Here is a 27770-nt window from a genome sequence, read left to right as displayed (position 1 = left end):
TGGAAAGGGTGACACGACTGGCAAAGATAATCAGTCACAACAGAAGTCAGCCTCCTTTTTTAAGAGAAGTAAAACTCTGAATTATTTATACCCCACACTCAGCATGTCCCCACAAATTTGTTCCTCCCAAATGCCATTCCTCTGAAAATGGCTCCACCTTCTCCAAGGATATTCAGCCAAAAAATGTGAGAAACATCTCATGCTTTTCCCCTCCTCACCATTTACAGCCAGTCAGTGTACACCACCCATGTATTTAACCTTCTCAATACTGCTCCAACTAAGTGCTCTTCTCTACACCCACTGACACTCCTTGTTCACCCTTACATTGACTTAGGTAACCTTCCACCTGATAACCAAACCCTCATTGTTTCTATTCTCCCATACAAACATGTCTCTCAGCACTTGCAGTACTTCCTGCATATACTTGTTCGTGTTTCTGTCTGCCGCCCCCTCCTAAACTATAAGTTCCTAGAGGGCAGGCACATTTTGCTATTTCTGCACACAGTACCGTGCCTTGGACAGCAGATATTTATTAATAACTTAGCCTCCTGCAGGCTGCTTGGTCTCTCTCAGAAACCACTAAGAGGCTAAAACAGCAAAACATTCTTGCCGTGCTCTCCTAAACCTCATGCCTAGAGGACGGGAGGAAAGAGACCCCTTGCCAATACCATCTAATTCACTGGTCCTCAAACTTCTGTGTGCAATCACGAGGAGCTCATGAAAAACAACAGATGCCAGGGCTTCATCCCAGGCCCACTGAACCAGAATCTACGGAAGTATGTGCTTAAGCACCTTTACCTTATGGATATTTCCCAGGAGACTGTTAGGTAGGCTTGAGATGCAAATGTCTAATAACAATAGCTTCCTGAATGCATCCCTGTAGCTCTATCCCACCCCAAACCTTGGCCCTGATGGGTAGCTAACACTGTTTGCTTAGAAACTAGAGATTTCCTATGCTTGCCAACCCTCCTCCGTGGCCCAAGAGAAAAGTCTAATTTGAGGGGACAGTGGTATTCTTTTCTCATGGCTGAATTTTGATTTTCAAGCTCTTGATTTTAATTGGACTGGCTGCATTCCTGTTTATGATGAGGTCTACCCTGAGCATCTTTTTTGCTCAGCACATTTAAACTCCAGTATCTTCCTCCTGTATCCTAGTACCACTCCCTTCCTTATGACTGTCATTGGACTGGAGATGAGCCCCACCACCTAGCACCTGCCCAAGGCAAGAGGCATGGAAAGATTTGCACAGTGTATGTATTATTAGAACGCTTGTTTTAATTTTCACTGCCCTCTCAATTCTCTGCATATTACAGATCTTTTAATATGTTAAAAAAAACACAAATGTTAATAGAAGGGTTAGACCAACGACAATACCAATAAGATGCTGTTAGTATTTGTTGGAGATTTTTCTTATTAGGCTTAATTTTTTCCTAAATTGCATGTGACCCATTATCATTATGCCTGGTGGATAATATAACAAAACAAAATTACCAGTCCATTTTATTCAAGGAGAAAGTCTAAGACTCCTTGGGTTTTATAACAACAAGCATAGCACAAATTTCAGGAATTTTTCCAGCGCTGCACTCAGTGATTTTTAGGGGTCTATTTTCCCCAGAGGCATGTAAGTACTAACATCGCATTGGATTGTGTTTTGCTCTCAGCGGGTGAGAAAGTGCATCGTCAATGGGTTCTTTGCCGTTCTTTATTTTCATTTTATGCAATCACACGGACGTATCTCTCAGATGGTTACTGAAGTTTACTAGACACTCAGGAGCCATCTTGTACTTTCTCTAAATGGCATTTATAATCTGTAACCAAAGAGGTCATCGATGAAGTGACTGGCATGGTACACCTAAATTCTGCTTGTGTTAATTCAAGTTACAGTGATCAGATCTTTTCCTAAAAGATTCCAATAGGGGAGAAAGTATACATGTATCTAAGCAATAGTTTTAGGACTCCAAACAGAGATACAAGGTCTGATATAGGTGCTGATAAAGTCAGACTTTTGAAATCAATATATAGGAGACAGGCCTTCGGATTCTACAGATCAATTAAAAACAAAGGAGCTATGTTAAAATCATACCAGTGATTTTCTGACACCTTTGTTTATCTGTAATAAAAGCACTAAATTCTGAAATGCAGTATTACTTTGCATTCATTCATCTGGATATCTGCAATTAACTACCATTTCCATGCGTCACTAGTATTCTGATAATTGATGCTTATAACAGGATTCCTGAAACACTGAAAAGGCCAGCAGTGTGTTCTTGAATCATCAAGAAACAGATTAAACTGAATCCAGTGTGGTTATATTGCTAAGTGCATTTTATTGAGGGGCTACATGGAACAGAGGAAAGTACATAGGTCTGTTTTGAATCTCATGAAGGACACATTAGCACTGGGACCTTGGGCAAACTACATAATCTCTCTCTAAGCTTCAATTTCCTCATATATAAAATGGGAATAATGCACACATTCAGGAGATGTTTCAAAGATTAAATGAAACCATGAATGTATGTAAAATACCAACAGCGCCTGGCTCTAAAGAAATCACCCAATAATAGTAGCTTTTATTAATGCTGATGTCTTCCTTCCAATTATCAGTAAATTGCTAAGCCATGCAGTACATACACGTGCCTCTTTATTTTTTCTCTGTATCTATTTACTAGAATATTTGATTCATATGAATAACCCATCCCTCAACAGTGTCAGAGTACAGAAAATTTAGTGTGGATTCTCAAAAATGGAATATTTTCACTTGAGGAAGTAAAGCCTCTTTGATATTCTCACAGAAGCTATCCCTTTACCAATGGCCTTAGAGAAACAAACTTACAGAGTCTCTAGATGGTTGTAAGTCACCGTGATCTTGCACCCTTTTTGTTTTTTTTTGTTTGTTTGTTGCTATTACGTGACTAAAATATTAGCATATTTTTGTAAAAATTCATATACTGAAAAAGCTAAAGCCCTTCTTGGTCCTCTCCTACTCTTTCCCACTCCAATTTTGTCTTCCCTTAGAAGTAACCACTGTGGGGAGTTTTGTGTCTATCCTTTCAGAACTGTTTCTAAGCATGTACAGATGTGTGCTTGCATATATGCAAATGTACATAAATTTGTGCCCTTAAATGCATAAACTCAGTGTAGAAATTTTCTGTACTCAAATCGGTTTTGCTCAAAAATATGTCTTAGAGCTCTTGCTGTGTTAATAACTTGTTGACCTTAAGCTTTTGAAATTGCTTCATCATATTCACTAATAAAGATGTACCTCACTTTAACCTTTCCTGATATGCACATAATTCTTTTGGGATTTTTTTTTTTTTTTTACTACCAGAAAAATGCTGCCATGAAAATCATTCTGTATACTTCCCTTTGGGCATGTGTACAGTCTATTCTTGTTATCTGTGGTAGTTATGTTCCATCAAGTCTCTGCGAACACTAAATTCATGAATACTAAGCCATAACTGCTAGGGAAACTATAGGCTTAGGTTCCTGTGAGCCTCTAATCAAACAATTCTGCCAACCAATCAATATGTAACTTTGTTTTATGTGTATTTGTTTAAAGACACCTTATTTAATATATATTGCTGAACCACTGACACTGAACTCACAGCCAACAACACCTAAATGCCTGAAGTAGTTACCCAATAGAGGCATTTTTCTCCCTAAGGTACATCACAGCCATCCTGCACTTAGGAAGTAACATATTTGAGGGCCATTGTAAATAGCAATATCACCAACAAAAAGCACAAAAATGTGGAAAATGTGGCACTAAATATACCATGAATAAAGTACACTTGTTTACTGTATGAGAAGTGAAAAAAGAAGACAAAGCATCAACTTGTTTGACCTCAGATAGAAACATGCATGTGGGAAATGCAAATGTTTCACTGCTCTACATGTTTGTGATGACTGTGAAAGTGCCACAAACAAATATGATTTTGGAGTTGCAAATACATTTTAGTGAGTAGACAAATATGCAAATACAGAATGTCTGCTCATTTCTTCAAGCCTTCTTTTGCATGTTTTTAGGGTGTTTTAAAGATTTCTTCATGAAGATATTGTATATTTTGTTCATGTTTTGCTTATAATATTTCCAGTTTATTATCTTTTCTGTTGCTTTTGTAAATGGGGCATTTTCATTTGAAATACTCTCTAACTGGTTTTTTAGTAAACAAAGCTAGTAATTTCTGTGTCTTAATTTTACACCTCACTTTCTTACTGAATTCCCCTTAGTTTATCAGTAGGTTCTCCTGAGTTTCCAAGTACCACATCAAATCATCTGTAAACAATAGCATTACAATCTGCTTTACATTTGCATGCCCGTAGTTTCTTTCTCCTGTCTAATTGCAAAGGCTAGTATTTCTGCAAAAAATTAAATAATAATTGCAATAACAGATATCTTGACCCTACTTTAATGCAAGTATCTTTTTGTTTGCCCATTAAGTTTGAGTTGGCTTCTGGACTGAAGTGGATGTGTTTCATCATGTTAAAGAAGCCTACATCTATCTTCCTAGGATTTTATCAAGAATTCTTGTTTAATTTGACCTTTCCAGCATGTATAGAATTCAAGTTTTCATCCTTAGATCTACTAAACGGTTAAATAAACAAATGGATTTCCTGGTATTGAAATTTCATTGTGTACTTGGAACAACTCTCACTTGGACACGATGTTTTACTTTGCTGTTTACACTGTTGGACTCTGTTTATGATTACTTTCTTTAAGGGTTTTTGCACCTATATTCATAAGTAAGATGAGTAGGTAGTTATTTCCTCTGTAACCCTTATCACCTTTCCATCAAGGTGTTATGCACTTCATACAAAGAATTTGGAAATAGTTCTTCTTTATCTATGCTCTGGAACAGTTTAAACAGCATTGGAATCATCTCCGCAGTGTGCAGGAGCTGGCTTGCACCAACTCAGCAAGGGCCGATTGGATCTCTTCTCAACTCAGGTACCTTAAAATCAGCAATGGTGCGAATATGTGGAAATATGTATAATATAGAAATCAACACACTAGAGATCAGGGCCTTTTTTGTTTTTTGGTTTTTAAATTCCAGAATCCAGCTACTAAATATTTACTAGCATATTGCTGAATCATCTGATCTTTTCATGTTTGGTAAAATTTCTCTGTGAAGTCATCTGGACTTGGTACTTTGGTGTGAGAATGATAGTTCTTTATAAACTTTATTTTGCCTATGGAAATCAATCTGTTCCATTTTCTTTCTCTTCTGGAATCAGATTTTGCTAGACAATTATCCACTTGATCTAGATTTTCAGATATTTTCATAAAATTGAACAAATTTGGTTCTTGGAATAATTTTAACTTTCTCTTCTTTCTGTGGTTTTATATTCTTTTGTATGTTTGTATTTTCTTTATTTTTTTAATTGATGAGGTTAATTAATGACAATATTCTTAAATGTCAGATTAGGTATTATTATACTTTTGTTTTCTAATTCATTAAAATCTACCTTTTAGCATTAATAATTCCTTCCTTCCTCTTTCCTTTGGTTTATTTAACTGAGTGTTTCCTAACCTTTGTGTCAGGTGCTTAATTTATCTTTTACATGCCTTTTTTTTTTCTCTTTAATTGATGCATGTACTTAGAGCTGTCTGCTTTCCTCTGAGCACGGCCTTTGAACATCTTATAGGTTTGGATAGGTAATGCTTCTCTATCAACCCTGAAGTTTGGGTGTGTATGTTCTTTTTGTGATCCAATTTTGTTATTAACTTCTAGGTGTATTATACTGTGACCAGAAAGTTTTTTTTTACTACCTCTACTTCCTGAAATTATTGAAATTTTGTTTGTGACCTAGTATATTATTATGGAAGATTTTATTTTCCAAAAATGGCCACAGCAATATGTCTCCTCTCATATGCTCTTTTCAGAACCTTGCCACTCTCCAAGAAGAGGCAGGATGTATTTTCCCCCTTATTGAGCTTGGGCAGGACTTTCGTGACTTCCTTGATGAAGAGAATGTGACTGAAGGGATGCTACATGGCTTCATAAAAGGTGATAGGCTTCTGCCTGGCTTTTATTCTCTCTTGGGATTCTTGCCCTTGGAAATCTGCCACTATGCAGTGAGGAAGCCCAAACAAGGTCACCAAGGGAGACCACATGGAGAGGCTCACAGGGAGGAGAATCTGAGGTCTCCAGCCAACAGCTAGAATCACCCATCAAACATGTGAGTTTGCAAGTCTTCAGGTGATTCTAGCTCCCAGAATTCAAGTCTCCCATTGAGGCCCCAGACAATGTAGAACAGAGATAAGGCATTCCTACTGATGTTCTCTGTTGGAATTCCAGACACACAGAATTTGTAAACAAAATTAATCATTGTTTCTTGCCAATAAGTTTGGGGGTAATATGATACACAGCCACTGTAACTGGAATAATAATGAGTGTTTCTGTTTAATTGAAAAGAAGAATATCCTGTATTGTTAAAAGTACTGAGTATGACATGATTTAATAAAAATCTACCTTAATCATTTTGCTACTTAGGTCTTTGATTTCATTAACTTCTTTTCTCCTCGATCCATTAGAAATGGAGAAGTAGAATAGGATGACTGGCGTGATGACTAAAAATAGGAATGACTAGTGTATTTTGTATTTCTATTTTTATTGCCTGTGCATCCTGAGTATTGGCACTTTATTTTGTTACATGGATATTCATAACTGTTACATCTCCTATATGAATTGCACCCTTCAGCATTAAAGAGAGTCCTTCTTTGTGTCAAGGCTGTTCTGCTTGAATTCTACCTTGTAATCTTTAGATTGTGACCCCTTTTTTCTTTTTGTTTCACATCCACCCATCCTTTCCTTTAAAATTTTGAGTAAATTTGTTTAGCTATTTCTCTTACTTAACACACAGAATTGGGTTTGCCTTCTGATCCAATCTGAAAATCTTTTTAATAGGTGAACTAAGCACTTTCACATTTTTCCTATCAAAGATACAATAGGTTTTAGTTCTGTCATATTATTTTATAAGGGCAGAGCTAAGTAGCTATGACAGTGACTGGCCAGTAAAGCCTAAAATATTTACAGCAAAAGTTTGCTAACCCCTGATCTAAGTCATAATATTGACTGCAAGTCATAGTTTTATTTACTTCAATCGTTATTGCTCTCTTTGTTGTTACTGCTTTGGCACATCTTAGTGCTTTGGCTGGTATCTCACGAAAATGAATATTCAAACCCTGTATGTTCTGGGCTTTAACAGGAATGGTATTAATCTTTCATTTTTCAGTATAGCAGGTTGCTGTAGATTTCTGGCAAACAATCTTTGTCAAGTTAGGGATGTTCCTATCTATTCCTTGATAAGAGATTTTAGCATAAACGGTTGTTAAATTTCATCAATTTCTTTCTTTCCTCTTTTTTTTTCTGCAACTATTGACATGATCATCTCTTACTCCCTATGTTAATATGACAAGTTTACTGATAAATTTTAATAGTAAACTATGCTTTCAATTGTGAGATAAAACCTACTGGTTTATCTCAATTTAAAACATTACTAAATTCTATAGTTAATTTCTCATGGAAGATTCTTTTATCTACATTTGTAAAATAAACTGACCTACAGTTTGATTTCAATTTGTGTTTTTTAGGTCAGTTATGGAATCCTAGTAAAATGAGGAGTTATTTCCCATCTTTTTCATTTTCCTGGAATAAATCATACATGATAGAAGTTTCTTCTTTCTGAGTTACATATAACTATCTTTCCAGTCCCTTCTATAGTCTTTTTCTCTGTTCATATTATATTTGTTCTTGAGACAATATTGGTACCTTCTAAGGACCTTAAAATTCTGTTTTGATTAGGTATCAATACAAAGCTTTACACTGTATTTTTTTAAATCTCATTCACAAGATTATACATCTATGCCTATTTTTTTTTTCTTAACTGGATCTCCTAGGTTTACCTTTTTATAAAAAATTAGTTGGTATTATTGATGAAGTATACTGTTCTTTGTTTCTATTTTATTGATTTTTAGTTTTATATCTTTTTAATTAGTATCTTTGGAAACAGGGTTCATTTATTTTTATTTTCTATTCCCTGCTTCATACTTTATATTTTATGGCAAAAAAAAAAAATCTGTTGATTACATTTTTGGCTACAGCCTACATCTTTTCATATACTACAGTGCTATCACTTCCATTCACTTTTTTTTTTTTCATTTTTATTGAGATTGTTCAGATACCATACAATTATCCAAAGATCCAAAGTGTACAATCACTTGCCCCTGGGTACCCTCATACAGCTGTGCATCCATCACACTTAATTTTTGTTCAATTTTTAGAAACTTTTCATTACTCCAGACAAGAAATAAAGTGAAAGATGAAAAAAGAAAAAAAGAAAAGGAAACTCTAAACCTCCCCTATCCCTAACCAACCCCCCTCAATTGTTGACTCCTAGTATTGATATAGTACGTTTGTTACTGTTTATGAAAAAATGTTGAAATACTACTAACTGTAGTTCTTCCCTATATGCCCCTCTATTATTAACTTCTAATTGTATTGTCATACATTTGTTCTGGTTCATGAAGTTATTTCTAGCATTTGTACAGTTGATCATGGACATTGCCCACCACAGGATTCAGTTTTATACATTTCCATCTTTTGACCTCCAACTTTCCTTCTGGTGACATATATGACTCTGAGCTTCCCCTTTCCACCTCATTCACACACCATTCGGCGCTGTTAGTTATTCTCACATCTTGCTACTAACACCCCTGTTCATTTCCAAACATTTAAGTTCATCCTAATTGAACATTCTGCTCATACTAAGCAAGAGCATCTACATTTCTTCCACAAGGCAGGGGGGAGAGTCAAAGAAAGTAGAGAGGCAAAAGAAAGAGGAAACAAAAAAATGACAGCTAGGAAGCAGCAAAAGGAAAAATAACCTTAAATCAAAGTAGAATAAAGAATCAGACAACACCACCAATGTCAAGTGTCTAACATGCCTCCCCTATCCCCACCTCTTATCTGCATTCACCTTGGTATATCACCTTTGTTACATTAAAGGAAGCATAATACAATGATTCTATTAGTTACAGTCTCTAGTTTATGCTGATTGCATCCTTCCCCCAATGCCTCCCCATTTTTAACACCTTGCAAGGTTGACATTTGCTTGTTCTCCCTCGTAAAAGAACATATTTGTACATTTTATCACAATTGTTGAATACTCTAGATTTCACCAAGTTACACAGTCCCAGTCATTATCTTTCCTCCTTTCTTGTGGTGTCTCACATGCTCCCCATCTTCCTCTCTCAACCGTATTCATAGTTACCTTTGTTCAGTGTACTTACATTGTTGTACTACCATCTCCCAAAATTGTGTTCCAAACCACACACTCCTGTCTTCTATCACCCTGTAGTGCTCCCTTTAGTATTTCCTGTAGGGCAGGTGTCTTGTTCACAAAGTCTCTCATTGTCTGTTTGTCAGAAAATATTTTGAGCTCTCCCTCATATTTGAAGGACAGCTTTGCTGGATACAGGATTCTTGGTTGGCGGTTTTTCTCTTTCAGTATCTTAAATATATCACACCACTTCCTTCTGGCCTCCATGGTTTCTGCTGAGAGATCCGCACTTAGTCTTATTAAGCTTCCTTTGTATGTAATGAATTGCTTTTCTCTTGCTGCTTTCAGGATTCTCTCTTTGTCTTTGACATTTGATAATCTGATTATTAAGTGTCTTGGCGTAGGCCTATTCATATCTCTTCTGTTTGGAGTACGCTGCACTTCTTGGATCTGTAATTTTATGTCTTTCATAAGAGATGGGAAATTTTCATTAATTATTTCCTCTATTATTGCTTCTGCCCCCTTTCCCTTCTCTTCTTCTTCTGGGACACCAATGATACGTACATTATTGTACTTTGTTTCATCCTTGAGTTCCCGGAGACGTTGCTCATATTTTTTCATTCTTTTCTCCATCTGCTCCTTTGTGTGTAGGCTTTCAGGTGTTTTGTTCTCCAGTTCCTGAGTGTTTTCTTCTGCCTCTTGAGATCTGCTGTTGTATGTTTCCATTGTGTCTTTCATCTCTTGTGTTGTGCCTTTCATTTCCATAGATTCTACTAGTAGGTTTTTTGAACTTTTGATTTCTGCCGTATACATGTCCAATGCTTCCTTTACAGCCTCTATCTCTTTTGCAATATCTTCTCTAAACTTTTTGAATTGATTTAGCATTAGTTGTTTAAATTCCTGTATCTCAGTTGAAGTGTATGTTTGTTCCTTTGACTGGGCCATAACTTTGTTTTTCTTAGTGTAGGTTGTAATTTTCTGTTGTCTAGGCATGGTTTCCTTGGTTATCCAAATCAGGTTTTCCCAGACCAGAACAGGCTCAGGTCCCAGAGGGAAGAAATATTCAGTATCTGATTTCCCTGTGGGTGTGTCTTAGAAAATTGCTCCACCCTTTGATGCCTCGGGTCACTGTGCTTTTCTGCCCAGCAGGTGACGCCTGTTAGCCTATAATTCTTGACTGGTGTGAGGAGGTATGGCCATGTTCCCCCAGGCTCTGGGGTCTGGTTCTGAATGGAAAGGGCCCCACCCCTTTCCTCCTAGAGAAGACAGACCCCTCAGGTGGAGGTCATTAGCATTTCAATGGTCTCACTCTCTGCTTGTGGTGTCTCCACCCTTCCCAGAGTCACAGCCCTGGAAACTGAAAATGACTGGGGCTTTCTCCACTGAGCCGAAAAAGAAACAGATAGTCCCCTTCAGACCCAGTCCAAGGCAACCCTCTGGCTCTCCCAGGTCAGTCGTCACCCAAAGCCTCTGTCTGTTTTTTGGGGCTGCATACCTGTAGTGAGCAGTTCACACTCGCTACTTAAAACCCCAGTTGGAGCTCAGCTGAGCTGTGTTCGCTTGCTGGGAGAGAGCTTCTCTCTGGCACCACAAGGCTCCGCAGCTCGGGCTATGGGGGAGGGGGTCTCCCGACCTGGTTCCGCAGGTTTTACTTACAGATTTTATGCTGTGTTCTCGGGCATTCCTCCCAATTCAGGTTGGTGTATGATGAGTGGATGGTCTCGTTTGTCCCCCCGCAGTTATTCTGGATTATTTACTAGTTGTTTCTGGTTTTTTGTAGTTGTTCCAGGGGGACTACTTAGCTTCCACTCCTCTCTATGCCGCCATCTTGCCCGACTCTCCTCCCATTCACTTTTAAAGAGTAATTTATGGTTTTATTTAATCATAAAAACAAGTTAATTTTTATTTCTACGTATTAGGTCTTTTTCTTCTTCCTTTTCTAAGCTGATTTCTAATTTTACTTCATTATGTTCAGTTAATTTCACCTGAGCATGCTATATTTTCCTTTATGACTTAATTTTAGGATAGGTTTTGTGACTATATGTTTTTAAAACAATATTTATACTGTTTTGTTAAAAAAATTGCTAAAGAAAACTTATATTTTATTTACTTAGTTGCCATTTTCTATTGGAGACACAGTAAAGTCCTCTCTCTGATTGTGATTGTCATTTTTTTTTATATCCCTACAAGTTTTTGCTTTAGGTATTTTCAATTATGTTGTTAGATGCATTGAGAGTCATGATTATTACAGCTTCCTGTTATTGCTTCTTAGTTATGCAAAATAACCCTTTATCATTTTATTATTTATCACCCTGAATCTTTTTTTCTCTGACACTAATATTGTTATTCTTGGATTTTGTTTTTAGTGGTTTCTTAGTATTATTATTTTTCTAATCCCTGTATTTTCAGGTTTTTTATATCATTTTATTGTATATATGTTTATTTAAAGAGTATAAATCTGTGTTTTCTTTTACATTTTTTTTTTTAACCAAATCTGAAAGTGCTGTCTTTTAATTTAGCCCATTCCCACTTATTATGACTATTACATATATCGCAACACAGGCCATCTTACTTTCTTGGTCTAATCACTTACATTTACTGCTGTTTGTATACATAAACAACTCTGTGGCTTGGTGGCTGAACCGAGGAGGGGAGAGAGGCACACAGATGCGTGGATCTGGGTGACCGCACCTACTGAAGAGGCCTATCTGTTGGCTAATACGATGTCCCCAGTAGCTTTCCCTATCCTTAAAGAACTCCTGGACTCATTCCACATTTTGAAATTCTCTCACATTTAGTTTGGGCTGCAGTTAATTTCTTCAATCCTATCCTTCCATCTGTCTTGCTGAGAATCACTTAGTTTCTAATTAGTAAACTCTTCTTATTTTTCAGTCAAGTTATTGTTTTTTTCCCTACAGGGAGAAGGGTCGTATCATTTCTAGGATTTCTGCTAATCCTTAGAATGGTTTCCTGTCTTAATCACACTAAATGGCCTACAAAATGCCTCAAGTTCTGGTCCCTGATACTGTTGGTTTCATCTCCCACTGTCCCCTAGACCGCATTTCCCGGCCATGCTGGCCTCTGGCTGTACTTCACGCAGCCATGTTCCCACCTCAGGGCCTTGCACTGGCTCTTTCCTCTACCTGGATCCCTTTTCCCTCAGATATTCCAGGTCATTACTCCAACACCTCCTCCTGAGTGGGGCCTTCTTCTTTGGCAATCAAACCTCAGATTACTAATACACACGCTCTCATCTCTTTTGCCTCCTTTGGTTTCCATTTTAGTACTTGTTTCTAACATACTATACGGTGTTGTGGTGGTGGTTGTTTAACTTAGTTATTGATCTTCTCCCTCAGGACAGTGTAAGCTCTCTGAGGGCAGAAGATTTCTCTGTTTATTCATTGTTCTAGCCCCAAAGTCTTGACCTGTATTTCAAACACACAGTAAATGCTTACTAGTTATCTTTGAAATGGATTAATCCATTTCTAGAGAATTGGAAGAAGAAAAGGGGCTATAGCATGTGTTCATTATACTATCTTAGTTCCCCAAATGCTTTAGAGTCTCTCTGGTAGGCCACACTCATCGCCCTGTCTAGCCTGTTCCTGAGGACCCTTTAACATTGGGTGTGACTCCTCTGTGAAGTAACAGGTGTCGAGTGAGTCCGAGGGACTGGATGAAGGAAGGGATAAAATAGACATAAGGAGGAAAGCTCTCCCCTCAGAAAAGAAAATTTGTTGGGGGAGGCTGAAAGATAGTGTGGGTTTCCTTAATCAAAAACAAAGAAAGGGGCTGCATCTTATCCTCTTCGACTCTCCTTGATTTGGGACAAACTGTTGCATTATAACAAAATAAATAAAAGAATAAAGAGCTAACCCACAAGAGGGAAGACTGTTTAACTGCTCTTACACAGATGTCTGTCCTAACAACACAGGATTTTTTTTTTCTTTGGGAGAGGGTGGGGACAGGGATTGGGGAGCAGTAATTTAAATTGGGACCTCCAGGCAGTCTGTGTTTGGGAATTAGCATTGCATTATTTTCCTAGCTTCCTACCCCCTTTTGTTATGTAGTTGAGAAACATTTGCCCTGAAAAAGCACACAGAGTTTGTGTTAGCATCCCTGAGGACAGAACTTTGACCCACAGACTAAGGAGACTAGAAATGGAAAATTCCAAGTTGCTGTAGTCTTGTATTTTCATGCTAACGCTTCTGCAGAGAGGATTTAAAGAAACAGATGCACAGGAATCATAAAGAACCAAAGACTAAGAACTACTCTGGCAACACTGGAGCATTGTTCCAGCATGGCCTCGCTGTAGGTTCTTACAGAAGTCTAGAGGAGTCAAGGAGAAAGGTTGGTTTTATTTTATGCAAAAGCTGAACCAGCATTGTCATAGAGAACCTGGGATGTGGTTTCAATCCTGATTGGATTTGAAAGTTGCATAACTCATTTCACTTCCTTCAGGCTAGACCCTCCAACTCTACTCTCAAAGAGAGATGGACATATCCTTTAGGCCTTTGGGCAAGGGCAATATTTCACAATTTTCATAGCCAGTCCATGCCTGAGTTCAACTATACTCATCCCTTTCTTGGATCTGACCTAAATGGTGCCAACTATATTTTTAACACCTGGCTACTTCCCTCATATTCTGTGCAAAAAAAACCTTTCTACCTTCTCCTTAGGCTAACCTCATCCTGGATCTAAATCTTCACTGGGAGACTCGTTAGAGTACTACTCTCTGCAAAGCCATATAGTTCTCCATGTTTTACTCTTAATGTGCAAATAAAACATATTTCACTTCCCCCTACATGTCTTGCAGAGGAGAAGCTAATCAGAAGTGCAGAATAAACATATCTGAACCCTGCTTTAAAGTTATGTCTGCCTCCCTCTCACCCCATACCCTCTCTTAAATGTATGGCTGGAAATTAAACAATGAACTCCACTCCATCTCTCACCAAATTATTTTCACACTCTGAAACCATCCATAGAGCTTCCTTCAAGTTGGCTACCTATATGAGAGGTTTCATTTCAGTGGTAGCTTTAAAATTTTCATATTCAAAGTATATGGGAGCAGCAGGTGGATGGAAATGTGTGGGTAAAGGGGTGGGGGCGATGGAAGATTTGTTTTGAAACTGTATCAAGTTTCTGTATCAAGCCCACATTTTTCATAGCATCTCTGTTTACTTGAGGTGACTAGGAGAAAGGGCTCTTAGACATTTGTGGGTAGGGGTGGGAGGAGCGAAGCTTGGTCCCCTCACCTGAGTGAAAAGAACACAGTAGATGTCACTCCAAGTGTTGTGGTGGGCCCAGCTTTCAGATTGCACCTGTTTGTTTTCAACTCAGCTGTCACCTTCATTTGAGGCTACCTCCAAATCCTCCCATCTTCATTCATCTCTCCCTTCCCTTCCCTGCACTCTTACTTCTAGCATGTACTCAACTTTCTCTGTGAAGGGTTTTATGTCTCCATTTAGACTGTAGGATCCCTGAAGGCAGAGCCCAGAGCTGCTTCTGCATCTCCCATGCCCCCTAGCCTAGGGTTCTAAACGCTAGACGCTCTCATGAAATCAGGATACAAGAAGAAGAAATAGGCCCCTGCCGTGACTCAAAGCATATGGAATTTTGAGTAGAGGAACTGAAAAGTCCTAAAAGCCCAACACCATGCCCTTTCTAAAGTACATACATGCTAACAAATCTGAGGTATCAGAAAAGTAACAGTCCTCTCTCCTGACCAGCTCCAACAAAAATTTCATTACAATGGATAAAGAAGCAGGGCGGTAAATATTAATGGCTGCAAGGGGGAAGCTGGAGGACAGCAGGCTGAGCCGAGCAGGTGTTCACCTCACACAATTTCAATCCCTTTGCAGCCAACAACGTCATGATTTGGCCTTCTTGAGCTCACCGACAGGCCATTTTTCATGATTTTACCATTCCTGGCCAAATGCAAACTTTTTAATTAAATATACCACATGATTCCAGATGTTTGTTTATTTGTTCCAAAAAGGGTTATAAAATCACTACGTGATGAAAAAACTGGGGCAGGGGTAAAATGTCAAAATGTGTTGGGAGAACTTGGACTGTGAAGTTACTGCTGGGTAGAGCTCTCAGCAGAACAATCTAGACCAAAAGCCTTGGCTTCCAAGGGCTCTCCTTCCAGAAACCCCAGATTGAGGAATAAAAAACAACTGGGCATTTATTAGTTTTTAAAAGAACGCAGCCCATCTTTGAGCCAAAGACCAGAATGAGAACACATTTCTGTGGCTGCTTTGCCTTCTTATTGTGTGTTTGTTCCTGTTTCCACGTGCTTCCCTACATTAACCTCACCAGTCTTCCATTTTACAGGCAAGATTATGGCTGATGCATGAGTGGTTGGGGAGAATCTGGCAAGGAAAGAGGAACTGGGAGGAATGGCTGAGACCACAGTTTCCCACACACCACGCCGGCTTCCTCACAGCCTTCTTTCTGGTTCTCTCTCTCCCAAAATATAATCAGTTATTAAGTCTATTGTGTTTGCTACAGAATGTTTGTTTCTCATCATTCTTCCCTTCTCCTCTGTCCCCCAGAAACTCCAGGCCTTCGTCATCATAGTCATAACTTATGCTGGGCTGTAAGTTCTGGTTTTGAAAGTCAACATCAGAAATATCCTGAATAACATATGGAGAAAAACAAGACAAAACAAACAAACAAACAAAAAAATCCACTGTTTTCTCTGATGCCTGAACCAAGGACACCCAGGTGACCAAACTATTAGCAACCCCAGATGACAACTCCCCAGTGGCTAAAAGGTTCCTTTCGCATCATCCCTACCCCTGCTCCACTGGTGTCTTCCCCATCTGTTACAAGGTTGTTTCCCAAATTACCTTTGCTAGAAACCTACCCTTTGGAGGCAGCAGTCTGCAGACACATAGCCTGGTGTCAAGAAATCTAAAGCTGGAACAATCTCTCTCTAATGTCATCCCACTGTAGCCTCTTTGAGTTCAGGCTCTTTCTTTTCCAAGTCTCCTATTCAATTGCTTGCAAATTAATAATCCTAAAGCAGTGCTTTTAATCAAATCTAGACCCTTATGCCAGTTCAAGGCTTGCCATAAATATAGACCCATCCTACATAAGCAGCCTCATTTCTGACTGTTACAAACATCAGTCCCTTTCTCTAATCAATTCTGTTCTTTCCCCCTGTGCTTCTATTAACTTATTTCCCTTTTTCAGAATGCCCTTCTTCTGCCCTCCACATATCCAAATCCCATATGTTATTAGCATTCGAGGTCACCATCCTCCAAACAGCCACACATGACTATTCTAGCCTTTACTGGTTCCCATCTTTTCTAAATACTTACAGCACTTACAGCTCTGAACAAGTAATGTAACTCTTAATTAGAAAATGCATAACAACTTGTTTGGTTGCCATTCCTTGATTTGGGGGATCCCCTCAATTACACCATAAATTCTTGGAGGACAGACATCAGGCTCTGTATTTCTGAATCCTCCATAAACCCTACCATATTCTGTGCACACAGTGGATAGTAAATAAAGACACGCTGGAGGAGTCCTTGAGTGGCTTTGCCCAAACCTGCCTTTGTCATTTCAGGAGTTATATTTGACTGTGTCCCAATTCTTCCCTTGTAACAGAAGAAGCAAGGAAACAGACACTTTAGCACATGTAGATTCTTAAATAGACACTTTAGCACATGTAGACCCTTAAACCCTGTTGGTTCCAGGCCTCTATTTTTTAAGGCAAAGGGAGCGTGTTTTATCCATCATTTTTTTATTGGGGAAAGGGTTATCCCTCATCTTTTAGAATAAGGTTTGTTACTGTTTGTGGGGTGGGGGAGAGTCCATTTTTTGCCTTCTCGCTTTGCTTCTAGAACAGAGGCACCAGATTCGCGGCCTCTCTGTGTCCACGCATGCACCTCAGTTCTGCCCAAAGAGTGGAAATAAAGCAGTCCCAGAGGCTGTAAATGAAAAATCATCCTTGGAGAAAAAGGATAGGAAATGGACCTCTATGGATTTCAAATGCTTAAAGAAGGTTGCTTAAAGTTCCTGGCTAAAGTCCACACCAGTCTTGGTAATAGTCTAACAGAGTCATCCATCTTCAGATTCCACTTGGCTTGCTCTTCCATCACTGCCACACTCCCAGACAGCCAGCGCACACTTGCACATCTATCTATATATATGCGGAAGTTTTAATCTACACTACCCTCCATTCCAATCCACCCAACTCCGCTCAGAACAGAGTGAAGCTATTGACCCTGCAAAGTAGCAAGGAGATGAATTTGATGACCCAGGCTAGAGTTTTTAAACCATTTCAGCAAGGTCTAGAATCAAAGGAAAGTACAATTTATTCAGCACTTAGTAAAGTCCTTTTACTTTAGAACAGAGCGTGCACACTGAAAATAGACTCCCACTGCCACACAGATAAAATAAACCTGTCAACCACTACTGTCAAATCACTAGTCACCTCGATTAAATAAAGGAAGCGTTAGCATCTTGCAGCGTCTTAGAATTCCACCAAGATTACAAGCCCATAAAAGCATTATGAAGGAACGAAAACTAAAGTAATAGGTTCTGTTGAAAATGTCATCAGAGGAAATCATTTTACATAATTAGAAAATGCTAATAATAGCTCTGCATAAGGAACCAACACACTCCCCCCACACAGCCAGGGCAAAGCAGTGGCATGGAGTCTGAAAGACGGAGCAGACGCTATGTGCTTATTTGGCAGCACCCAGAGAGAAAGCACACCCAGCACTGAGAAGGCCGTCTTGACATTTGCCAATGCGATTTTCTTTTTTCTCTTTTCTTTCTGGCCAGTTTTCAATCCACTTTTCACGGGGGAAAGTTGAATCTGTCATGCTTCTATGAACCGTCAATGAATCAGTGACAAGTTTTTGAGAAATCTTCGGATGCTTAGCTCCCTTGAAAGACAAATCAAAATATTCCAGAAGATAGAAGGCAACAGATAAGCAGGCTATCTCATTCCTAGAGTCCAATCTCAGGTAGAACTTACTGGGCAAAGTCACCATAAACATCAGATTGCCGGGTCTACCTTTTTAAATAGTAAGTGAAAAGCAAAGGCAGTAGGCAAAATGACTCCTTGATGCTGAGCTATTAAGATATCCTAAATTAATGTGTCTATTTTCCTTGGCTTTGCTATTGTTCTGTGTAGATTTCGTTTATAATGATCAAACCTACTTAGCTTTCACATTCTCTGTGGGTTGATGAGGCAAGATGATAAGAGGTAAAATTTTAAACAAAAACAAAAAACAATTGGCTGAAAGAGACAGATTGCCTCCAAATCCTGTAAGCCCAAAACAAATTGTGATGAACAGTTTGATCATCAAGCAGCATACTCTTGGGCCCTCCCTGAAGTATTCTGGTTATTAGCATGCAGTTTTACTGGCCAACATCTCCCTATCCCAAGCATCTTTGACTGCATTGCCATGTCTTCACATGCAGCCATTTAATTTTCCTCCTATTCATTTCACATTGGCTTATTTAATGGTTGAAGCAAAACACTCTGTATTTATGGCTTCTGCGAAAATGTATTATATAATTTCTCCTGTTAAAAATTTAAAAAAAAAAAAAAACCACACAGGTTTTCTTTCCTTCTTTTTGTTCTATTTTGAATGGCACACATTGAGCTGCTTCATAGAGACATACAGAAAAATCTATTGCTAAGCATAAAATGCTACTTGCATTAAGGAAACTGCAACTGATAACTAATTATTTAAGTTGCTATGTAAATTATTCTGTGACAGTCCCAACAATCAATTTCAAACACAAATAGATTAAGCCCCTGGTTGGGTAAGAGGATGAGCACCAAACAAATATGTCAATAAAAATAATGGGAAAGTTCACCAACGATGGTAGAAGTAGGATAGTTATCGTCTCCAAGCAAGATTTCACAGCAGATACCTCTCGCTTTCTTGCTTTATTTCTTTTATACATTTAAAGACTGCATAAGCGTCAGGAAAAAATTAATAATTCAAGGATGTTCACTGGGCTTGCAATTACTTTGTGAAATGTGTATGCAGGCAAATCCAAACGGGCCCCTCAGTGTGGTAGCTGTTGGGGAGGTAAGATGACAGTAGATATGCCTGGCTGATTTGACTGACACCACCACCCTCTTAAGGCCTTCTCTGCAGCTCAGAGGAAGAACTGGAAACTACAATTCCCAGAATCTTCTTCCATGTGTGTTCTAGGGTAGGATGTACCAATGAGGCGCTGGAGTAAGATTTACAAGTCTGGGGAGGAGAAGCGGGCAGTGCGAGGACAGTAGCAATGTTTAAAGCAGTTTCCAGGTGACCTTTTTGAGACTCACCCATATCAGATCAGCACAATGAGAAGGTCAGCAGGAGATTCCCAAGTGCCCACAGACACTTTCAAGCAAGCTCCTGAGGGTTGCCTTCCTCAGTGCTAAGGCTGAGACTGGGTAGCAGTTTCCCAGTCTTTGACTCAGACAGCCCTTCACCAATCATGCAGCATCCAACTCCTTACATTAAAACACTTCATAATTTGAATTCACAGTCTATCTACTTTCCCTGTCTGAATCCACACTGATAGTCTTTTTCCCTTTCATTTTTCAAACTTCCTGTGCTCCTTTTTTTTTAATATTCTGTAATTTTAAAAGATGAGGGAAGGAAAGTAACACAGGCAAGGATGCTGTGCTTCACCACAGCTTTAGCATGAGCTTCAGAAATGCATCCATGGCAGCAGACACCTCCAGGCTGCTTCCCCCAGCACTCAGCCACAGTTAGTCCTTCCTGAACTTGCTTCTTATGTCCTGTGTGAATGACGAATGCTAGTAGTGACCTGGAAATTGAGGGCCCAGAGCTTTGATTTTTCTCTTGCCTCTGTTCCTGAGTGGCTAGGTCATCGCCAGCAATTCTTGGTGTCATCCTCTGTTAAATGGGAATAATAATATTTGCCCTCCCCACTTTACAGAGCTGTCGAGGATAATATGGTCTCCACTCTAAATAGAAAATGTTTTCCCCCAAAGACACAATGGTCTATATAAATGCATATTCTAGTTTTGCAGCTACCAGACTAGAGAGTGGCAACACCCGGCATGTCAGAGTATGTTCTGTATGCATAACATATTTAAAGAGACATTTCCCCAACAAGCCTTTCAACATTCCTCAGAATGTGCAAACCCACTGGGGTCCCAGAATGTAAACTAGGTAACAGCCTGGGACCACTCACATAGCTCCATATTCCCCAGACTCTGAAAGGATGCTCCCACCAAGGACAGCAGCCTCAGAGACATTTCAGGTGGGCCACTCTAAAACCACGTGTAGACCACAACCTGCCTCTTACGCAGAGGCCAGCCCCTTCTTCATAAGCTTCTGTTCCAGGAAATTAATCCCATCAGTTGCTTCAATTCATTCTGTTCCCTGCCCTACCATCTAGACACCAAAGTTTGAAAACTACAACCTTAAGATAATTATCTGCATGGAAAATGTGCTATGTGAATAAAGGTTGCCTGGCAATCAATCAATAGATGTTCATGTTCCTGTGATGATCTGGGGTCCTGAGGGTGACAGAGCTGTGGTTTGAGGTCCACGAGCCTGGAACTTCCCTTTGGTGTGTGCTCATCTCTTTTCTTGGATGCAATCAGGTGACCTAGCAATGGCATCTAAGATGCTGACCCTTCTCCTCAGTTTCTATAATTCATCATTTGCTGGATAAATGTTTATTCAAATCTGAATAAGCTGGAGGCCCTGTGCTGGGCAAGGTGGATTGCAACAGATGTAATCTCCTCCCCCCACCAACCCCCATGAGCTTGCAGGTATCTAGGAAGACAGTCCCCAAACAGGGGAAACTGACCATAGCATGAATGTGGAGGATGTGACATTTATGCTGATATCTGAAGAATAAGTAGGAGTCCATGCTGTGAAAGAGAGGAGGGCTAAGACTCAGTACCACACTGCAGGGAGTTTTCATTTCTGAGGAGGTTAAGATATATATATATATGACCTCTATCATACAAAGTAGACTATGAACAATTGCACTAAGAAAGAAAAAACAACTGTTATAAATATTTCCAGAAGGGGAAAAATCAATACAGCTAAGATCAGGAAAAGCTCTGAGTAGGAAGCAGAAAAGTACTGAACATTCTTATAGCTATGATGAATGGAATGTCTCTAAGTTACAGATGGAAAAATTGAGTCCCCTGTCTCTTAATCATAATTCTAAGTCCAGACTTCCTTTGCATTTCAATCTATAGTCCTTAGGACATGAATATTGGGCCTTTCATACTTGACATTGAAAGTTACATAAAAGGACAAGGGAAAATGACATGTATAGAAAAATAGCAATTTGCACATAAACTACTGCCCACCAGTGTTTGCAGCTGTTGGTGCAGAATGAAAAGAGAACGGATGAATCAAAAATTATTTGCAAAAAAAGTAAAAAACCAAAAGAAGTGCAAATAAAACTTCCAGTTAGGATTTTATAGACCAAGTTTCAGACTTCAATGGGGATTTCACTTGGGAAAGAATTGATGTAAATTTGCCTTCACATTGCACAAGACCCTCTCTGCATAAATGTAAGCTGTTTCCATGAAAGTATTATCAAATGACACTCAAATAATTTACTGGTTTATATACTCAGCAATTTGGAATAATTTTCTTAATTTAAACATAAAAAGCCAAGACGGCATTAAGTCGTTCAATCCTGGGTTCCAGAAAATAATGGCTTTTCCCATTTGTTGCTGTATGATTTGTGCCAAACTAAAATATATGAGTCTCACCTTTCCCTACATAGATCAGTCCAACAATCAAGCCTTAATAAGCTTTTCTGGTTCTCTCTTTACTGGTATCCTCATAGGCCAAAATCTGGCCCTTATTTCAAGACACAGTCTTGTTTTTTCTATATCCAACTCTTAGGTAACCAGTAGGTTAAATGTATAGGAATATTCCTTAGCAAAATTGAGATGTTTGTCATTTGCTCCCTTTAAATAACTTTCCTCCCATTGATGTTGGGCTTTGTATCCAAAGGCATCTATTTTCACTCTCACCACCCTATGCATTTTTCCATATTCCAAATATGACTGAAATACCCTCAAAACTTACTGTCTTATATTCCATTTCTTCAAGGTTCAGATTTCTTATTTTTCTGTTAAAAATGACAGATGATATTTGTCTTATACCTGAGATTATCATTTATCTGACCACATCCCCCCTATTGGGAAATGTCAATGTCATGGCCTGATAAATGTTTACAAGTGAGTCTGTGGTCTCTGAGACTTCAGTTCTATGCAATAAATATATAAACCCATGGGAATATGATGCTAGGGATAATTTGTTACACCTTCAAGATGTGGTATTATTTGCCTAGGGGAATTCTAAATGGTGGTCTCTAATGGGGCATGTTAAAGATCTTCATATGGATATTCAGTGAGGAAAATCTGTTCATACCTGTCAAAATATAACATGTTGGCAGCTCCCCACTTTACCTGACTTTGAGCAAATGATTTTCACAAAATTGACACAGAGGGAATCACAAATGATCTCTAATTAAACCAAAGTATGCTTAAATGTAAAAAAGTTCTATTCATGCCCAAACAGCAAAGCTCCTTAACTTTCAGGTGTAAAATCATCCAGCAAGCAGCATACATCTGAGTTACAGATACCTGCATTATTCTCTTGATCATATTCTGCAGAATACAAATGTGCCCCTTTGCCCAGAGCCCATAACTCTTCTTGGGAGGCCAGCTCTACCACTTTCTGGAAGTCTCCGCAGCTTTCCTCCTACCCAACAATCCTGCATTGTCACTGGGATGACAAAGCTGGAACAATCTTTAATCAGTGTCCCCTGCATGGACAAGAGGAATTCCCTGCTTGGGGAAACAGTGTTTAGAGTATGTAACACCCTCAGTCCGAGCCTGTACTTAATTAACCTTGCATGGCAGATTCACAATTAGGAAACAGGGCTGTCACCACACCCAGGATAAAATGGTGTAAACAAGCTCTGCCACATTCCCTCTTCTTGCTCTCACCCGTTCCAACAAGAGAAATTACATATAGTCCTTGACCCACACAGCCAGCTTAGGGACATTTCCAGACATTTCCTAACAATATTCTGCCTGCTTTCCAAACTGAAGACTCCAGAGAAGGCAATGGGAATTCAAGGTTTTGGAAGAATTGGGTAAGCCAACTTCATGTCTTGAGGATTTGAGAATTCAGGGAAAATGTCACCCTGATTCTCTTCAATGTTGCTAGGCAAAATGGAATTCCTTTTAGATGTAATGTAGTGTTCATTCATTTTTTTATCTCCTTTTTTTTTTAGAGTTCATTCATTCTGAAATTACATGTTTCAATTATTACACTCACAAACAATGATACTTGTACAAACATCGGTCAGTTTCCCAATTTCTCTCCATCCCTATGGCTAAGTGTAATGATTCTACTTAGTAATTTTTGAGTACTGAAATTTCTTTATTTAAAGAAAAACATCACAAAATTATATTATATCATGGAATTTTTTTTTGCCTGCCGAGTAGACTGCCTCTAAATTCTGTTTAATATGAGTTAAAATCACTAAGCTTGGCATGTATGGTTTTTTCATCAAGGACTAAAACGCACTGTGTTTCTTCTGGAGTGTCAAAGCAGTGGCCATGAGCCCAGAGCGTGGCACAGCCAAGTGTCCCTCCTTGGAACCACTGAGAGCCATAAAAAAATGAGTTCCTACCTCGGTGACTGGTGAGTTCCCTGGAAGCAGAAGGCAGGGGTGAATAGCGACGCTCTGGAGAGGCTGCGACGTCCCCCCTGGAAGCCTGCGTGACAAAAGCAAATGTCAACCTGAAGCAACAGCAAATACTAAACACCCTGAGTTACTAAACATGTCTCCTTGGGATCTGAATTTGGAAAAAATATTATCGACCAAGATTCTTCTTAGGAAGCAAGGACTGTCTTTGTTGTGATAATATTCTGGTGAGTGTAGGGTGGAATACAAAGCTCTGAGGAGTCTTGAACAGGTGGAATGGTTCACAGGAGACCAGGGACTGTTTGTTTATTATGCCAAACCGAGAGGGGAGAGGAGGAAAAGAGCGAGACGAAGAAGGCCAAAATTAGTGTGGACTTAAATTTCTGTCACAGCCCTCTCCCAGTAACTCCCACAGATTAAACACTCCCTGTGGGCATATTCCTATGGAAACCAGTAAGGAGGCTGAGCTTTGCCCCCGATGGATGGGGGAAAACTTGGGCGCAGTGGCATGGCGGCCGAGAGAAGCTAAAGACCCAAGACTCCGCAGCAGGAAGTCACCATAGGAAGAGTGTAAGAGTACTGGAATTCTGGGGAAGTTTAGCAATTCCACCAAGAAACCAAGCTGAAATTTGGAATGTAATGGTTATCAACAAAACTTTGCCATTGCAAGGCTTAAAAATAAATAAATAAATAAACAACAGGTAGTACCCTAAAAAAAGTCAAAATATATGTATGATGATGGTTTTTCACTGTTTAATCATCAAAATGTGTATGGCGTGGCCTCTGCTGCTCCATGTCCCTGGGGACTAGGACAGGAAGAATAAACGACGGGTTTGTTGTTAATGTCACTAAGCACCCTAGGGTATCAGGAGCTGGGGACCAGTAAGTCACAGAATATGATGGCAAGACACACTGCCACTGCAACTCCTACTGAGACTTGTGAACTAAATGATACTTTTTTTTTAATATCAAAAAAAGAGCATCTGCTAGGATCAAAATGCTAAGATTACTACCTTTCCAAGCTTCATGAAAAAGTAAATTTCATTAATGTTGCATTTTTCTTTCTGGAATAAAAAATGCATTCTATGGGATATATTTGCCCTGCTAGAAGCAGGCCTTTTCTCCAAAGAGATTACCTACATTATGGGAATAAAAAATAAGTACAAGATTAGACCTACTTGCTAGAAAAAACCTTTAAATCCCATTTCTGACATTTGAGATGTTTGATTAAGCCTCTTTCAGTGGAGACTTATAGGAAGATTCTGAATGGAACAAAATCAGAAGCGCTGTCCCTAAGGTAGAAACAGATTTTAGGCAGCGTTACTTCACTCCAGCTCCAAGGGAAATATGTGGTGTTTAAAGCTTGATCCGAGAGTATGGGGTCCAGAAGGATAAAAGCTTAGCCACCAAGAAAAATTGTTTAAAAAGTAGATAAGACTTGCTAGACACTACATCATTAGACATTTAGGATGCTGCAAAAATGTGAGTCAGAAATTAGATTAAAATTCAAATACTGGAGTTGCCACCAGTCTCTCTGTTTGGCATTATCTCCTATAATCCCTACATTATGAATGAAACACAATGACCATGTTCTAAATATGGCATCTGTTCAATAGCTCGGGGCAGGCTATATGAAAAATGGGAATGGGGGCCAGCCTTCCATGCAGATGTGTCATATCCCCTCCGGAAGGGGTCACAGCTTCTCCCTCTGTCAATGTTTCTGCTCCATTTTATCACCAAAAATACTAAAATTCCAAAATGAATTTTAGATTGCTATATTGTGATATTTCTTAGTACTTTTAATCTCAATTTGATCTGCTGGCAATTTGATGACAGCTTTTCCTAAAATTACTGGAAGAAACTACTTTTTAGCAAATTCCTCTGAGTGGGCAGAACATTCAAGTTCTGTAACCAAGAGTAGAAGAGCTATTTAATTTTATTTCCAATTGAGGACAAAGCAAAAATGGTATGGCTTGTGTTCTGTTCTAGAGTCATCATTCTATGCCAAGCATTTATTTACTTTTCTGCTCAGTGTCCATTTATAAACGCAAGTCATGGAAAAGAATTCAGGAAAAGAACAATTTTGCAAACTATGCCTTTTGGCAGGACTTCCATGGCTGGATGTTTTGATAACCTACTACAAACCAGGATTCAAACTACCAACTCTCTGACTTGGCTTTTTTCAAAATGAAGCCCAGGTGATCTTCGCAATAGTAATGTATATGCACTTGTTCTCCAAACTTTCTGCTTCAAAGCACAATTCAGAAAATTAACAATTTAAGACAAGAAAACACCTTAAATTTCACATTACCTGCCAAAGAATAAAGAACACACCCTGAAACTGAAACAACATATACATAGTATATTGGGCATGAGATAACAGACACATAAAGGGAAAAATTTAAGTAATGGTTTCTTTCATCTGAATTAAGAATATATATCTAAAATACGAAGAGAAAATTTGGGATAAAACTGAATCTCCAGGACTATAAAGACCCATTTTGTGCTAGAGAAATTTCCTAAATATATATGGCAGGGAATTATACTTTTACATTTTACTTTTTAGTTTGCCTCATAAAATAAAATATTAGTATCCAGAATATATAAAGCATTTCCCTAAATCAATTAAAAAAATACAAAAATGGACAAATGAATTGTCAGGCAATTCACAGAAGAGAAAAACGTTATGGTCAAAAACCAAAGAGAAGATGGTCACATTTTCTAGTAATAAGAACAATGCAAATTAAAACAAATGATATGTAGTTTCCCCATCCATCATATTGGCAAACTTTTAAGTCTCACAATAACAAGTACTAGTGAGAATGAAGGGACATGAAATCCTCATTCTTTTGTCCAGTGCCACTTGGGAGAGGAATTTAGCAATATCTAAAAACCTGGAAATTGGTGCAGCAATTTCATTTAAAATATATACACTATGGAAAATTCCACACTGTTCTGTAAATAATATAAAAATGTTTATTGCAGCGTTATTTATAACAGAACAAATTGGAAATAACCCAAATGTCCATTGATGAGGAAAAGGGCTAAACAAAAACTGTTGTATAGTCATACGATGGAATAATATTTAGCATTTGGTAGTAATAAACCTGATTTGCATATCTCAATTTGAATAGGTGTAAAGAATTAATACAGTTAAAATTCAAGTTGCAGGACGATACAGTATAACACTATTTATGTAAATATGTAGTGTTTTTGGATCACAGGTATGAATGAAAACATCTAAAAATTATAAAAGATACATCCTAAACTCATGAAAGTGGTTGCCTCTGCCCTGGGTCAGGTTAACAGGACTGGTACTAGTGGGATTGAAGGGGAAGCTTCAATTTTGTATATAATGTTTATTTCTTTTATTTTAAGAAAATACTTAGAGCAAATATATCAAAATATTGGAAACTACAATTTTTAAAGATTTTCTACATTTCTGAAATTTCTCTAAATTACACATGAAAATTGAAAGAAAAAATCAAGACTCCTGTTTCCTTTCTAATCCACACAGCTCTACACTGATATGAATGCACAATTAGATGAAATGTCCTCCAACAATTCTTTAGTACTTGCACAGCATTGATTAATGCCATCTCTGGTTGGTGTTGGTTTTTGTAATGAAATATCCCATTTTCATTTCTTCTAAAGCCCCTGAGTATGATCTACAGAATGGAAAAAAGAGCCAATAATGGTAAATAATGTATCTTCTCCAATCCAAGGCTTGAAATGTTCATTCCAGCCCCTGTAAGTCCTACTGCTGAAGATCTGCCAAAGCATACTAAAGGTTT

General features: G+C 38.6%; 1 protein-coding gene across 1 annotated transcript in view; it reads right to left on the bottom strand.

Moving 5' to 3' along the window:
• Window positions 1–27770, bottom strand: part of LRMDA (leucine rich melanocyte differentiation associated) — a 1132756-nt gene that overhangs the window by 217202 nt on the left and 887784 nt on the right. The window contains exon 6 of the mRNA XM_037804640.1: window positions 23962–24046. Coding sequence (XP_037660568.1) covers window positions 23962–24046 — 85 coding nt within the window. The remainder of the gene's footprint in view (window positions 1–23961; window positions 24047–27770) is intronic.

This window comes from Choloepus didactylus, chromosome 15 (genome assembly GCF_015220235.1).
Source record: "Choloepus didactylus isolate mChoDid1 chromosome 15, mChoDid1.pri, whole genome shotgun sequence".
NCBI lineage: Eukaryota > Metazoa > Chordata > Mammalia > Pilosa > Megalonychidae > Choloepus > Choloepus didactylus.
This window is presented reverse-complemented; position numbering and strand designations above follow the sequence as displayed.